Source organism: Nyctibius grandis, chromosome 3 (genome assembly GCF_013368605.1).
Source record: "Nyctibius grandis isolate bNycGra1 chromosome 3, bNycGra1.pri, whole genome shotgun sequence".
Lineage (NCBI taxonomy): Eukaryota > Metazoa > Chordata > Aves > Nyctibiiformes > Nyctibiidae > Nyctibius > Nyctibius grandis.
In genome coordinates, this window is record NC_090660.1 from 64,493,671 (window position 1) to 64,511,252 (window position 17,582).

A 17,582-nucleotide genomic window follows, 5' to 3' on the forward strand; every position below is an offset into this window, starting at 1 on the left:
GCTGTTGAGTGGGAGCGCTGGCAATAACTGTACTGTTCCTCTTTCTCCTCACAAATTATTTAAATAATGTTCTGAAGAGAATTGCTTCAGTTTGTGAGTAGTGGCTCAGCCTATAGTTTTGACTAAGCAGATGTGATAAAATGAATCTTATTTTTGTTAGCTACCTGACCTTCAGATCCCTGCAAGCACCTTCCAGAAATGGAAGAGGCTCTGCCTGGTTCCAGCTAACTGTACTCTGGCCTCTCAATCAGCACCAGCGAGCCCACTAGACTGATCTGCCTGCTGCTGTTGGACCACAGCACAGTATCAGACCACACTTGTTTCTTGTTTAGAAGAATCAATTTCTGTTGGCATAATAACTGATAACTGCAGGAGTAGTGGCTGCTTCTCTGGCAAAACTTCCCACTTGCTGCTGGAATGTTTATGGGTGCCATGAAGGCCGAATTTCTTGTTCGCATTTCCTCCTGCTGTCCCTCTGCTTGTGTTCCCTCTAGTGGCTGAAATGCAAACGATTGAGCAGATCTGATTCAGGTAGTCACAACCAGCTGTGTATATAAATTAAACTAATAATTCCGTCAATTATATAGAGGTTCTCTTCTGATTTTGTAGGCGAGCTGAGCATTCAGGATTTCTCTCTTATGCAAAGCTGAGAGGCTTGACTCTGCTCTAGAGTTTTCTTGTTAACTGTTCACTGGAAAGTGTTTTTTCCCCAGTGTGGCAGCTGATTTTTTGAGCAGTTGTCGATGCATAGAACATGATAGATGCCATGGTGAGAAAAGGAATTTGGATTTCTTCTTGTCCCATATAACTGACGTGACTTTTCCAATGAAACTGGGAATGTATGTGTTTGTAGCATCTGTGTGATTATTTAATATCTGTGAAGTTGTGAATTGATACGTGTAGGTGATACAAACATAACAATCTGTCAGGCTGCTCCCATTTGTGGCAGGTTTGATTTCTACTGCGGTTGGTAAGATCTGAGTCATCTTCTCTTTGAGACATTAACCAGGGTTTGAATGAACACCAAGAATGTGTTCAGTGCAATGACTACTTCTGTTCTCTTACAGATTGTCCTGATAGATATCAAATTATTTGTCCCAGTTATTTAGTGGCTGCCCCTTTTTAAGGCTGGGGTTGAATGGCAGGAATAAATAGAGCATATTTGATCCTCTGTGATAGAAGTTGCAGTCAGTGCAAACCATTCTTCTGCCTTTGTCCTTCTTAACAAAATACATTGAAACAATCATACTCTTCATGACAGTACTTTGGCATGGTTTAATTTCAGCGTTATTAGTCACTGCCCATATACGATACGAGTGTTGGTGGATGGAGTGGGAGGAAGGAGAAAGATATTTAAAACAGATAAAAGCTTCATCTCCTGATGTGCATTACTTTCTCTGACCGAGAAGTCTATGACTTAACTATGCTACTGCATTTTAGTATTTCATTTGCCTTAAGGCACAGTTAGTAATTCAGTTTGAATTTCTAATACTATTTTTAAAAATCTTAGAAATGCGAAAGGGACTGTGGGCTTTTAGCAGCGTTGATGGTGACATACAGAGGCAAGAGATACTAGTGCAATTATCAGTTCAGTGTATTCATTAGCTCACAGACTCTTAAATAATACTCTAATGCTGTTTTCTATAGCTGGGGGATGAAAACGAGATTACCATTAAAATGTTTTTGCAAGTAATTATTTTTATTTTCTTACTGTGATAAATGGCTAGGTTAAAACTGGGTGGATGGGACAACAGCATGGTGAGAGGGGCAGGAAAAAACATCCTTACTAAGGTTCTCTGCTAAGTTAATCTTGGTTCTGATAAAGAAAACTTAATCAGGTATACAATAACAGGATATTCAACTTAAGCAGTGTTTGAATTGGAGAACTAATGTTTTTCAGTTAGGGCATGAACAGTTCTTTAAATAACAGGCTTTAAAGGGTTTAAAGGGTTAGATTAAATTCATGGGGTATATGAACTGCAGCCCACGCTACATGTCCAACATAAAACAAGTTGACACAATGGGCAATTGTTTGCTCCAGCACTTTCAGCCTGTCTAACATACTCTGCATTTCAGTTTGTCATTATACCCTGAATGTGTTCACTTTATACTGTGGTACTTGAAATCTGCCTTGTGCGTTTGTTTAAACTTTCTGTAGTGGTGTTTTGCATCCTGCTTGTTGGGTTCATTGTTGTTTGGCGAAGATGATCTTCCATATCTGTATGTCTGGCCATTGTTTCCACAACGAGTTCAGCGCAGCTTCCTCAGCACAAACTGCCCTCCCTTCTCCCGTTGTCCAGAACAGGGTGACTTCTGATGTTTGCATAGCTTTATATTGTTTCCTTCCCATTATTGTCAAACTCACGTGGTAATATTTAGCACTTTTACTGACTTTATAGAGTAGGATGTGATGTCGTAGAGAAGGGGACAGGGCTACCCAAATTTTCTCAATTGCAGGGAGGAGCTGCCCAGGTGTGCTGAGGGGCCTGTACTCAGGAAGAGAAACAGGGAATCCTCCACAGTGAGTAACCCCTCTTTCAAGTGCACACAGTTTCCTTCATAGCCATGTCCAGTACAGTGTAGTTTCCTCTTCTGTCCTTTCCAGTTTGCCTTGTGAAATGTTCCCAGTTCTTTTCACTTTATTTTGGTGGATTCTCATTTTACCTTGTCCTTTTCCTTTGTCTTCTTTCTGAAGGTTAAAGTCTCCATTTTTGCCTCTTCACACCATTGATCTTTTCTCATCCTAGTCTTAATCTTTATATGCATTGTCTTTTTTCCAGTGTGTCATTGTGGTTCTGTCGCTAATACATCGTATCATTTCTCTTCCCTTGCTGTGCAGTGGCCCTTTTCTCAGCCCTGTGCAGTTCCTTCTGCCCTTACTCATTGCTGTACTCTTTCCTACCCACTCTTCTTTCTCCTTTCAAATCACCTTTCAGTTTTCCTTTCCTGACAGGTCCCTTTTGAATCTTCCATGTTGATGTACATGAGATAAGCTCAGTTCAGCTCCCAGACCCTTCTAGTGCAGCCCTCACTTCTGTGTTTTCCTTTGTGGAACTGAAAGATAAAGGATACAAAGCTCATCTGTATCAAAGAACCGAAGGATTTAGTAAACTCTGTTTTGGCAGCGAAAAGGGAGAACAGGCAGTAAATCAGAACTGTAAAATGGCAGGAGAGGGCTGAGCTGGTCAAGTTGCAGCAAGTAGGGAGGCTTTGGCTTCAGGTGAGCTCCTTGAATTACAGCCCTTGGCTAGCACCCTTCACAGGTTGATGACTTGCACGGTACGATGTGGTGGTGTCTCTAGTTCCTAGTGGGCAGGTATCCACATGGTAACAGCTACCTTCACAATTGCCATCGTTTGGTAACTACTAGAGAGAAGCTCAGGATCAGATGAATTTGGAGACCAAACTGACTTCTTATTTACCCAGGGTAGAAATGCAAGTTCTGGCTGAGATGTTGGCAAGATGCTCTTGGAAGCTTAATTGCCGTGGCCTGTGCTGCACGTTTTACTGCTGATTGAAAGGTTTCATTTTCCGGGGCTGTCAGTCTGGCACTTTACATGAGCAAAAGAGTGGCTGTTTGTTTAACAGCGTAAAACTGATGGGGACAAAAAGGAAGTGGAAAAACAAAAAAATCTGTACGAGATGGTTGTATCTGGAGAGAGGAGTGGGTTACTTTGGGCTCAATTGGAAAAGGCAAAGGAGTGGAAAACTGAGCTGAACTGGAAAAATATACTGCACTCTGTCATGTACCATCTTGTGTGCTGTGACTGTTCTGACTACTTCATTTTTCATTGTTTTGAGAAAAAAAAAAAAGATTTTAAAATTGAAACCTATCTGTGTCAATTCTCACAGAAGCTCATGCTTTACAAATGGAAGGTTTTAGCCAATTTTGTTCCTGAGGTCGTGACAAAACCTAACTGTAGAATATTCGAATGACCTCAAATAGATCTAAAGTGATAAAAATCAAAAAAAGAATACTAGCTGTCTCTTTGTTTTGGGGTTTTTTTTCCCCTCCTGCCTGAAAGGAACTCTGTTGCTGTGTCATAAAATCAGTTGCATATTTCAACTCTTTCAGTTGGAACCTGGTAAGAATTTTTCGCAGGCAGATGTAGCAGATGATGCACAAAACCAGCAAGTAAATCTTATTCTTGCTGCAGTTTCCTGGATTGTATCTGGCCTTCCAACAGACAGAGGACTCCAGTCTCAACACTACCGTTCCCTGCCTTTCACAAATGACTGCATAAAAACTGCATGATTGCATAGTCTTTCAGATTCACAGGACAGCTGTGTCTTGTCACTTACATGTTTATTATTTCTTTTCAGGCATTGGAAAAGTACCCCAACTCACCAATGACTGCAAAACAAATACTGGAAGTCATTCAGAAAGAAGGGTTAAAAGAAACAAGGTCAGTGTTCATATGCTCTGTATTTTTGCTGTCTCTTTGAAAACCATCTAGGAATGGTATATAATCTTTACAAAACATAAAGCGCTGATTAATGGCTGAATTGATTTCCAGTACCAAAGTGAGAAATACAGCTGATGGGTTTTGTTTGTTTGTTAGTTCAAGGCTTTTAAAATGGTCAGTGACTGGCTTAACTTTGTACCTTCCAAAAGGAGCCTTCCAAAGTGAGCTAGCTCCAGTCCAGTGGCCTTTCTTTAGAAAGACAGTGTGATGTGCTCAGACAGCCCAGTGCTACGTCTCATTTTTGCTCAAGGACCAAAACTTGACAACTGAGTTGCCTCTGCCACCATATGCATGGAGAAAGTGTGAGATGGAGTTAGATGCACTCCTTCACTGATTTGGGTTTGTGGTCTGGCACTTAAATCGCTGTTATGACATGATGGTGTTGCCTGTGGTAACGGGTTGTGCCAATAAAGAATTGGGAATGGAAGGAGAGGTGTGTTTGAACACTGGGAGCTAGTCTGTGGCTGCAGAGATTAGATACCGAGTTGCTTAATAACAGCACATTTTGGATGTAGATTTCAACTGTAATCATTAAGCTGTTAGGGGATAGTTGGGTTATCCAGAGGGTATGGAAATCAACAGTTGTCTTCCATTGACTCCTGGATCAGATGGGCATGCAGCTTCTTCCTCAAAGGTGACTGACTACTTGGTAGGTCTTCTAGTGACCTGCAGATGGAAACTTGGGCATGAAGTAAAAAAAGTTCAGGAAAAACTGTGTGGTTGGTGGACGTCTCATACAAGATGCAGTTTCCGCTTCTTCAAATGTTATAGTAAAAATTTTCTGTTCTAGTAACTTGTTTTAATACTTGTTGATGACTCAAAGCAAAGGGAGACATCTGCTTTTATTTTAATTATATTCTTTTATTGTAGAACCTAAAATCTAGGACGAGAACTTCAAAGCGCGTGTAGAGGAGTAGTAACACATTATGTCTGTTACTTCTGAGTTTATTCTGGTGAACCAGAAGTAACCATGGGACATATTTTTACTGAATGCACTGTTATTCCTAAGAAACAGAACACTCTATGTGGTCATTTGCACTGCATAACCATGCACTGCTTTGTTGGTAGCCTCATAACATGCTTATAATAGCTGTATTTTGGTAAAATTGCGAAAGAGATGGTATGCAAGAGGAAGTTGAATTTGCTACCTTTTACAGATAAAAAATGGTTTAGTTCCTGTCAAGAAATTCCTTTAAGTATGTTTGGCAGTGATGCCAAGGAAACAAGGGAATGAAAACTTTTGACAATGAATGTCCAAATGTGTGTTATGCTGCAAGGATTTGCATACAACAAGAACAAAAAAGCAAGAAAACCCAACTTTGAAAATCTTTTTTATTAAGATACTGTTTCTCACAGCAGTGAATAGTTTGCTTTCTTCTTCTTACGTCTTGTGATATGAGACAACTCCACGGGAGAGGCTCACATGCCTGGTAATAGCATTTCTTTGCAATTTAAAAAATTCTTGTTTCCATGAGCAATGCATGAATATAATTTTGTGTGCAAAACCTATGGGAGGGAATGAAGGCAGCATTTTTATGATTTAAATATAGAAATTGTGGAAGCTCTTTTTAATTGCTGTAGAATGAATAATAAGAGAAAGGTTCCTTTAAAGAGGTTCAAAGGTTTATCTTCTTTCAGTTCTTCAGTTACTAAGGAACTGAGAATTGCAGGGAAATAGGAAGGAAATTCAGATTGATTCTGATTTTTATTCATGGTATGGTTATGTGCAGGTATGTGTGAATGTGTAGTAGATTGCAGGATGCCATGAGTGTTCATGAGCATCTAGATGACTGAGAAGGGTAAAATTCAGTGTTCTTTACTCCTTACTTGAAACATTGTACTTCGTTATAGGCTAGGTCATCCTAAACTGATTAGCCTAAAAATTCTAAATTCTACAATTGTAAAAACAAAAAAATGTTGATTCTGTATTAATTTTTTGAAGTACTTGGATTCTCATTTAACTTCTGGATTCTGATTTCATGTAAAAGTTGTGTTTCTGCTGAATTTTAATATGGACTAGGCACAAGCCTGCAAAGTTATGAGTGCCTAACTTCTAGTAAGAGCCAATAAGGCATTTGACTTCATACACATATTTGTTGATTGGACCTCAGTGCATAAGTAGTGTTCTGTTTTCACAGTGCTTGAATTTAGAGTCTCTCAATTACTTCATCCAGCTCTGCAATTTCTTTCAGTACCTCTCTGCCACTATGGTACTTTTGCGGTTACTGAAGATCACCTTTCCTGGTCTCTGCTGCAGCCAGCTAAGATGAGCAAGGGATGTAAATTTATGATGTGCAGTCACATCAGTAAGCAGTAGAATAGCACAAGCGTATTTTATTCTGTATTGATTTGTGTATTCTTCAAGTCTGAACTTGTACCAGCAATAGGTTACTACTTTAATATACTTTACTTATTCCTTTATACTGATTATCATTGTCAGTAAAACCTTGGCAATCCTAAATGAAGTTCTTCAAAAATTCTCCTCTCTACTGTTCCATTTATAGATGAATGAGATTAATTGGCTTAGTCATTTTTCAAATATATTGTAGCATTAATTAATCTAAAGCTTTTTGCTGTGGTAGTAAATCTGAATGAATAACATATGATTTTCAGCAATCTCATTGTCATTCTGTGTAATCTTTAAAAAGACACTGTTAGACTGTTCAGCCTCTTCTTTTCTTTGTTTGCAGTGAAGACAAAGTTGCACATTTATATTTTTGTTATTCAAATAATTAAATACAATAGGAGAAAAATTCCATAGTTACAAAGCAGATATATGTTAGAAATTAAAATAAAAACTTATTGACATGCCCTGTGAGAGGTTATACACCTACTCAGTTTCCTGTATCTTGGGGGATGTACAGCTCAATTTTGTTTTTTAAATATCTTTCCTGATGGTTGGTTGTAAAATGGTCAGCAGGCAGGCAGTTGTGCTACCTAGAAGGAGTAAAAGCTTTTAAGGCAAACCTTTTCGGGATGTAGAAAATATACAGTTTTCTTCCAGGAGTTGCGGGGGAGGAGGGAGAAGTATTTTTTTTACATTCATGCCTGTGCTGATAGTGAACAGTGTCAGGCCAGCAGTCCTGGGCACTGAAATATCTTTACAAAGAGGATAGTCAGCAGCTCACTCCAGTGCACAGTGCTCTGGATTTTCCTTCCTAGCACCCACTGTCCCATTCTTTTGATTCAAAACAATTCCCTGTCCCATTGTAAACTTCTAGACTCACAACCTGCTGGTTATGCATACTAGCATGAGATTTTGCTGATTTTGCTGGTGTGACATAGACTACTAATCAGAGTATGATCCACTCTAGCCTCAGTGCTCCTTTTCCACTGTGCTGCTGCCTCACTAGTTGTTCTCTGCCATGTATTTCTGCTGTTACTTATTTCCATTAAGGTCTAGAATTCCCCTTACTGAATTGTATTCACGTCTGCTGCAGACCGTTTCTCAGATTTATTAAAATGGTTTTAATATGTAGTCTTGTCTTTCAGCATGCATGCAGCGCTTCCAGTTTTGGTGCTTATTAGAACTTGTTTCCTTTTGCAGCATTATATTTATCTTCCTTGCGTATGAAAGTCCCTTGAGAAATTGTCCAAAGACTCATTAAGTTGGCCTATATGATACCTGCTGCTGCTTATCTAACTACAGGGTGTGCTACTATGTCATAAAGAATATTTTGATAGATTTGAGATAACTTGTTCTTGACAGATCTATGTATTACTCAACTTCTTATCTGCTAAATACTTGCAAATAATTTTTATTCCATATTTTGGGGGAATTGAAATTTAGTTGCTGCATCTCTACTTCCTTGGCCCTGCCTTCTTTCATTTTTTTAAAGCTAGTCACTAGATGTTTTCCAGTCTTTTGGAATCACTGCTATCCTCTACAAATTTTCAAAAATTACTATTGATAATTCTGAGACTGCTCTAGTCAGCTCTAAATACCTTATGGTGAATTTGAATAGATTTAACTGATTTGAGAACATCTAATTTATTTAATTATAATCAAATTATTTTTTTCCATGTTTGTTCCTGGTGTTGGTTTTGGTAGTTGTCTAATCATAGACACATTTCTAATTAGGTGTCAACAAAGAAAGGGCACTCACACTCCTGTGCTTTTGGTGTAAGTGCTCAGTGCCACCCCTTCACAGAAGAGCAAGCCAGTTTCCTATCTGTTGGAGTGCTTACAGAAATGTCTTTGTGTGTGGTGGGTGGATGAGTTTGCTGAAATTTAATTTCCTGAAGCCTATTTTCTTCTTTTTGTGTTCTCCTTTATTTTCCTAAAAATGAAGAATTATCCCTTCATGAACGCTCAGTGTTTTCAGCTGCTTCTTGCCCACTGGGTCAAGTCAAACCTAGTACTGCCTTCCTTCCTAACTGCTTTTTATGTCTTCTGCTCAAGGATTTTTGTTCCTAACACCATCCCAGGAACTTGCCAGATGGTTCTCTGTTCGTGTGTCTCTCTTTTCCCAAGAGGTGCCTGCATGGTCATAATGAGGATATTTAAATAGGTCATGTGTTTTAAAAATTTTTGCTGATTCTCACAGAAAAAAGCTGTGCTCTCTAATTCTCCGGGTTTCTTGCTATATTAAACTCTGACCCATGTACCATCCTTGGTTTTGCCTTCTTTTGTCATTGCCCAGAAACTGCCTGTAGAATCACCAGGAATAATCTATCTATTCCCTTCTGTTTGGGGTACTGCACCTTCATGAAGTATAGGACCAATTGAAGACTGCTTAAAATTATCAGGGAGATAAAAATAAGATGGAAGTTGGTATGAATTAAGTGTTTGGATTAAGGAAAAGAAGATTGAGTTTAGACATAGTAAGTCTTCCAATACATAAAAGATAGGAAAAAACTAAGGGAATAAGTTACCCTGCATGTCTGTTAAGGACAGGACTAGAAATAAAGCCTTTAAATTGTAGCAAGAAAAGATTCCAATTAGAAGGTATGAAGCTTTTTTTTTCTAACAGGTATAATTGATTTCTGTCATGAGCTGTGAGGGAGGTGTGAGAGATCTCTAGATCTCTCTAAAAACAATTGAGGTATGTGTCTATCAGGAATTATGTAGATTTGTTGATCCTGCCTTGAACTAGGGGAATGAACTAGCATATCGCTTGATCCATATTTTTCTATGAATTTTTTTAGATCAGTTTGCAGTACTCGGGCCATACATACTGTTTGAGTCCTAGGGGAGAATATCTAGCCAAATTCTGATAAATGTTTGATGCTAATAACCCTAGATTATGTCTTGGCTTTCTGTGGTTCCCTTTCTCCTTTGGTTGGTGAGGCTGAGAAATTGACTTGTCTGGATAAGATTAAAGGCAAAGATTCTCAGTACAAGTTAAAAGCCAATAAACTTTCAAAATGGGACAAGCAATGTTTAATTTTTTGGAGTGCAACTTTAGCCCACAGCTACGCTAGCTATTTTCTTTCCTCCTCCATTAGGCTCAGGACTGTGAACCCTGGAATGCAATTATTTCATAGTATTTTTGCTCTTCAGCTAGAGTAACTGACCTCTGTATTGTCAAATAACTGATTATTCTGTTCAGGTAATTCACAGAAGAGGTTAAAAAAATCCCTTCATCTCATTCTGTTTTTCATTTTCCAGTAGGAATCTTAAACTTCATTCTCATGATGTTTCTTTCTTCATCCTCACTTCAACTATGAGAATCACGGCATCAGTCCTAATTCCTTCTTTTTTTTCCTCTGCATATTTTGTCTTTTGCTATGCAAGATTAAGCTATCTGTTGATTTATTGTTGTGACAGTAGTCTTTCAGAAGACTAAGAAGAGATGCTTGCCACTGGCACTAGCAATAGTGCTGTTTCTTCTGCACTCCACAGTGTTGATAATATCTATCATGAATGATATCAGAATATATTAAGTCTTCTTAGCCTAGGAAAGCAGCGAAGTATGACCCTAATAAATCTCAAGATACTCTTACTAGATCTGCAGTCTTTGTGCAGAAATATTGAACTAGTGGGTTAGCTAGAAGTAAACCCACTTTGAACTACTGAGTGGAGTCATCAATGGAATAAAACGCATGATCTGTCTTTGTCTCACTTTAGAAGTGAGATGGTACTCCTGAAAATATTACCGTCACTTCTGAATCCTTTGATCTTTTTGACAGTGTCTCTTTAAGCCTTTGCATACTTCATCCTTAGAGCTATTGATTTAAAAATAAAACCTGTTCTGAATGCTGCTGTTTCTGTAAGTAGGCTAAATGAGCTGGCAACTGTCTTCTGTTGTTTATCGTCTTTAAGTTCCTTGTTTTATTGTGTGTGCATGTAGACACAAAAATTTTTACTTCCCTTCTCTGTAAAGTAATTCCAAGATGTCATTGTGATTCATAATTATTGTCATAGATTTTATCTTCCACTTAAAAAAGAAAAAAAGGCAAGTGCCCTCCAATAACCAGAAGCTCTTAAAAATTTCACTGAAAGAACCACAGTTTTTGTCTTAAGGCTCTGATTGTTAACGGAAGAGCACAGACAGTTAAGAGGCTTCTGTGGTTGCATATGTATGATGGAATTTATTTGGGAGCCTCTTCAGCTGAAGGAGTGCATTGTTTTGTCTTGAAGGTAGTTATTCCGTGCAGCAGACTGAAAGGAAGCCTTGATGGGACGAGAAAGCTATTTGCATTCTTTTGCCTGGCATTATTAAGTTGATTTTTATGCCTCTACAGATGTGGCTTTTGGCTGTAGAGCAGTGAAAGAAACAAACTTTCAGTACAACCTGTCTTTCTGCATAAATTCACTTCAGACACCCCTTTGAAATGCTGTTCTTCCTATTGGAACAACAAACATTCTCATTTGGTAGGCAGTTGTGAGAGCAGCAATTCACCAGCTGAAAATTTCAGGCTTGATCCTTCTTGCCTAGATGTTCCTAGCGTTGTTATGCCACAGTGCAACCTAACCTAGTAAAAACTGTTGGGTTTCCTACATTATTGCATTCCAGCATTGAAACCCTGACATGTATAATCACACTCATGTGTCGCCTCTGTGATAATTATTTCAGTTTTTGGTAGTGATGTAGCCCTCACACAACCGTGGTATTAACTCGAGCCTAAGAGCACAGGGTTGTTAGTTCTGCAAGTTGCTGCATTGTGATTACCCTACTGTTAGCTTAAAACTAGCTTGCTTGTGTCTGTACAACAGTAATCCTGTCTTTCTATGCAATTGAAAAATTGGTTTTGAGTGTTAATGAAACAGATGTAAAATAATAAAACCTCAAATGTTTTCACTCAGCTAACTGCAAAGACAAGAGAGTTTTTATTCATTAGTGATGGTGCTTCTTCAATTGTGTATACCTGTAAGAGATATATTTCAATGTACGACATTTAACTACCTTGAATTTATTTTTTTTTGCCTGAACCACCATTATCTTATTTTTTGCTCCATGTTTCAGGTTTTAGAAATTATCTGGGGTATTTTTTTTTTTTGTTTTAATGCTGCTTCTATTCCTTTCACAGGACAATGGAGTCTCTATTTAGGGACTTCAATAAACAGTCCAGTAAAATCAGTCTGCATGTCAGCATTTTTTATAAAATTACCTGCTTATTTGGTTTGGGGTGTTTTTTTGCATGATGCATGTAGTAACAGGTGCCCCACCTGCTACAGGCAGGCTAAAAATCATGCTTGTGTCACAGATGCAGATTCCTTTGTTAGGTTTATTAAGGTGTGGATTTGATTTTGGAAATATTTCAGATAATAAATGGCATCATGTAAATAGTAAGAATCTTTTGAGTGTGACGCAGAATACTTTGGAGGATACTGTTCTTACTGTTAAGAATATTAATTGAGCATATGTAAAAAGAGAGTGGAGACAGAAGCAAAGTAATATGTTTCAAAGCTAAATGCAGAGCTAAGAATATAGCCTGGTCCTCTGCTCCGTCATTCCCAATATCCTGTCTATTAAATTGGTGTTGCTGGTGCAGTATCTCTAGTAGATAATAGCTAGAGAGTTCCTGACTACCTGCAATCCATTGTCCCAAGAGTTTCTGCTACATGACTCTTCCCTCTTTCTCAAACTGGGTCACCAATTCCATGGTCTCCAGTTACCCCAATTACCAATTATCTGCTGTCATCCTTTTTCCCTTCCCATGTATGGGGACTCAAACTTTTCATTAAACCATTCTATGTGCTTGAAATTTTCTTAAGTAATACAATGGGGACATTCCAGATTTCAGTATTTTATTTCACATTCTGGTTCAGGACCAACTAACCTTTCTTCTTTAGTTTGGTTCCAGGACCAATTATGAGGAAATTAAACCACAATTGCATCATTTTGTCATGTCTGGGACCTTCAATAGATGACTTACAACAGTTTAGAAGAGTTCATATGGCTTCCCGTTTTGTACTTTGCCCCTGATTTGTCACCATGTTGAAGTCTGTTCCTGTATGCTCAGGTGAACTGAGATTTCAGAACCGTTGATTCTCTTATATTAAAGATCATTATGTTACTGTTACTTTTCCATATACATTTTTGCTCATATAGTGTTGAGTACTTCAGTTTGCTATTTGGTACAATAGTTCTCTGTGTCTGGGTGCTAAAACATATATTGTAACCACCTTCCTACCTTTCATGGAAGTAATAGGAAATAGTGCTGCTTGATTTTTTTTTTATTATTATTATTTTTTTAAAAGATCTGTCATAAAGTTTTTTGCTTTAAATCTATTCACAGCTCTGCAAAACACGTCTCCAAAGATTGGGAAAACAAGAATCCAGTCTGTGTGACACTTGCTTCCTCGGTGCTATTAAAATATTTTTATTTTATTTGTGCAGTTACTTAGGTTTCTGCTCCTCCCACTCAAGCCTAACCTGTTTTTTCTCAAAGAACGTTCTGCTAGTGCAGTGTATAAAGCTTTTTATTTATTTGATGCTTTACTGGTGAGCCAGAGTGGCCCATATGATCATTAGATATTCAAGTTATAATAATTCAGTGGAAGTATGAACATTTTGAAAGTTAGTTTATTTAGCTGTAATAGGAAAAATTATGGTTGTTAAATTTTGTGATGTGATAAACATGTTTCAACTTCTAAAGGTCTATATTGCAAAAATATTTTATCTTTGAATGCATGCCCAGGTCCTCTTTATCACAGCCTAATTTGCTGAAATTACGACCCCCATAATATGTTAATGCTATATTAAAGATATTTCTTTTTTAATACAAGAGGAAATCCAACAACTTAAATGTAACAAATAATGGATAGCAGTGCAGATGCTGATGATCTTGTAAGATTTACTAGTGATTTTATGCAGTAATGACAACACTTCCTATTAAAGGACATTTTATTTTGAAGTTGGAGACGGACATCAGCTGTGACTAAATAGTGTGAATTTGTCAACAAATTCAGTGTTGGCTTTTTTATATATCAATAAAAGTATTATTATACTATATTTTGATGTTTAATGTAAGAATGTAAGTTGTGTTTTCTTTCTCCAGTATTGTGTCTCTCAGTGTAGACTACTATTGAAAGAGACTGAAAAGTAGTAATGTAGTTCAAGCTGATTAAAAGAGAAACCTGCACTATAAATTGGTGTTACCATATGCATCACATTATCCTAAAGTTGTATTGTGTGATAACTGTCTTCTCACATTTCTCCTAGAAAGTGTAACTAGCAGTATTTAAGGAAGTATGTTACAGATCTTTATTCTTTAATGTTTCTGTATTTCAAAGAGTAATTCTGTGTTAAAGTTTGTGTCTCTTTTTCAGAAAGAGAGCTTAAATAAGGATATCCAAGAGATGTAAATGTGTTTAAAACAATCAGATGCTCACAGAAGTTGTGTTAGGGAAGTTTCACCAGATCTTTAATCTGTCCTCCCAGCAGTGCGAGTTCTTTGGTTTGTTTGTTTGGGGTGGGTTTTTTGTTTGTTTTGGTGGTTGGGGTTGTTTTGTGTGTGTGTGTATAGTATTTTTCCTATAGTGTAGTGCTTTAAGCCTGATTTCTTTTTATAAATAACTGAAGAGACCTTCCACAGTCTACAGAGTGTTTTACTGTTCTTTTATCCAAAGTCTGCCTGCAGTTCTGTAAACCAAACCATGACTATCATAGAATCCTAAACCATGTCCCTAAACCATGTCCATCTACACGTCTTTTAAATACCTCCAGGGATGGTGACTCCACCGCTTCCCTGGGCAGCCTGTTCCAATGCTTGATAACCCTTTAGGTGAAGAAATTTTTCCTAATATCCAATCTAGACCTCTCCTGGTACAACTTGAGGCTGTTTGCTCTTGTCCCATCACTTGTTACTTGGGAGAAGAGACCAACATCCATGACTATGTGGTAGGTAGGTAGATAGATATATATGTTCTTTGATTTTACTACCTTTATCAGCCTGCTTTGCCAACATCTTTTTAGGAGGAGCAAGGACATAGAAGAGCTTTCCAGTAATAGTTGTCCATTGTTGTCCGGAGCCAAAACTTTCAAAAATGTCTTTGGGAAACTGATATTTTGACAGAATATGTTCTCTTTCCATCATTGTGGAAGATCTGTCACATGTTAACATTAAAGTACATAGGTAATAAACTAGTATTGTAAAATAAAAGTCAGAAACAAGACCTGCAAGAGAGCTGAATATCAGTGTATGCTAGTTAGGGGCAAAATGCGAGAACTGTTGCTGAGTAGCCAGCTCTCTTGTGCTTAGAAAAGGCAAGAATAATCTACTGTATTTCCTTTAGGAAGTATTTGGGCAAACACATAAGCCTGTCAGGAGCAGCCGTATATATCAAACTTTCAAACACAGAATAATACGGAGACTTTAGCTAGAAGGAGTCACCTTTTGAATGAACACTCTGGTAAAATATTCTTAGGAAAAGAGTTTAATCTGTTGAAGACTTAAAACCTGCAGTGAAAACTGAAGTCTGGCTGGGAACTTGAAGACATGCCTGGTTTAATGGATTTATGAGCTTTTGTTGCAACATCCAAGTAACCTAAGAAGGTGCTTTTTCTTGCAGGTGTAAAATGAATTATTCTAGGTTTCAACTTGCTAGTTTCTGAATGAGATTTATTTGTTGGGGTTGGATTTTTTTGGCATTTCTGTTTTGTTCTCTGTATTTCTCTTTTGCATTGAAAAGTTAGTATTTAAACCTATTATTTATTACTGCTTTGAATTTCATTTATCCCACAGCTGACTTTTGTCTTTATTTCTAAGCACTCTGTCTTAAGGGACATGCACAACATCCCACTATAATTTTTTTTATGCTATTTCTAGTATTCCATAGCAACTGGGGAAAAAAAAAAAAAAAGAGCCTAAACTGAACACTACAACACAGGCAATTCATTACAGATTTTCTGCTTAGTATTCAGTAAATTGTCAAGTCCTTATTTTCATCATTAGCATATTTTTCACAGAACAGAAGCGTAGCCATTTCTGGCAGACTGAATTAGATGTGTTTTACTTGAATGTGAAAAAAGAAAACATTGTCAGGCTTTCTATGAAAGCATCATTTTCTAGTAATAATTTATTTTCTGGAACAGTTTGCTGTGGATGTCTGTGTTTCTATAAAGATATGGGTATGTGTTTCAGTCTACCTGTAATTAAACCATTTCTTAACTGAAGGACAAAAAAATATGGAAATAATTCTTTTATTTTTTTTTTCTTCATATTGCATGAGCTGAAAAATATACTAGTTCTCTTGTAGTCATGCACTGGCAGATTTCATTTAAAATTTTGAAGTACATTTTTATAGAATCAAGACCAAAAAAAGCCTCAATTTCACTCTCCAAGGACTATGAAAAAGATCAGGTATAACTGTTTAGAAAATTTGTTACATAGATGAATATTTTTATCTAAGGCTAGCTGATAGCGATTCCATTTTATTTATTTTGAGTCTCATAGGTAGTCGTCTTAATTACTGTGAAATTAAATTACATGCACGATCTTCATTTCAACACGGAATTTTAAAAGTGCCTAAACATCTTTTTCTTGCTTACGTACTATCATGTGAAGGAAAAATATGTTTTATGCAGAATCTGATTTTCTTGCAGCAGTATAGAAAGCTCCCATCTTCTGCTTGTAATCCAAATAAACTGCATTTGTCAGTGAGGCTGTTTTATGATAGCTGTATGCTAGAACCAGTAATTGTGTGGCTGGCAAATATTTTACAGCATCAACAGAGAACTGAGAACCACAACATGTATATCAAATCAAACTATAAATAAAAGAACTTAAATACTGTATGTATGAAACTGTGTTTATGTGCTTGAATGTGTAAATACACCTACAGACACAAATTCACTTTTGTACACATACACTTACATGCATGTAAAGTTGTAAATCATAAAATTATACTCAAATACATCCTTTGCTCAGTTATTCCAATAGCAAAGACTGTGAGAAAGAGCTCAAAAGATTCCGAAGAACTGTTCTGCTGTTTGTCCTCAAGAGCTAAAAGAGAGGGCAAATTGATTCCACCCCCTACTCCCTTACTTTTGGTTTTAATTTTATTCGTAATATGAGAAAAGAAAAATGGGATCTAGTAGCTCTTTTTCTGGAAGGTAGTACTTGTTAAAGAAAAAACAGGCAGAAATAGCTGAGTCACCCTGTTTTAGCATCTTATAGCATCCATAGCTACTTCTGTATCTTTTATGTGTTTCAATAAGCTTGCTTAAAATATGTTTATCTGCTATCAGGAATCTATCAAGATATACCCTTCTGTACCTTTTTTCCTAAAAGAGCTTCACTTCCATGCTTTTATATTTCATTTATAAATAAAATAAGTACAGGATCTAGACAATTATTATTTTCTCTTGCAATGTACCCCATTACTTGTTATTGCTTCCTTTCTTTTTCTTATGTTACCAATACACCTGGAGTTTTTGTTTTATAGACTGCTAAATACTTCAGGTAGCCATTATCAAATATGGAATCATTGTATAAAAAATAATATGTGTCCCCTACAATCATCACAAAGGAAAAAAGCTATGACCTATAAAGGACAGCGAGGAACTTTTTTGAGAAGAAATCTTTAAGAATATATGACAAGCAGGACGTTGGCTTTTGTTTTGTTTTGTTTTTTTAAAGACTGCTTGCTTTCAGTCAGGGAATCTTTTCTTGGCCAGTGAAAGTTGGGCAGTTTCAAACTGTGTGTATACTCTTAACTGTCTGTCC

The 17,582-nt window shown here is 37.1% G+C and overlaps 1 protein-coding gene across 1 annotated transcript in view; it reads left to right on the plus strand.

Moving 5' to 3' along the window:
• ASXL3 (ASXL transcriptional regulator 3) overlaps positions 1–17,582 on the plus strand; it is a 135,569-nt gene that overhangs the window by 22,842 nt on the left and 95,145 nt on the right. The window contains exon 2 of the mRNA XM_068396971.1: positions 4,324–4,406. Coding sequence (XP_068253072.1) covers positions 4,324–4,406 — 83 coding nt within the window. The remainder of the gene's footprint in view (positions 1–4,323; positions 4,407–17,582) is intronic.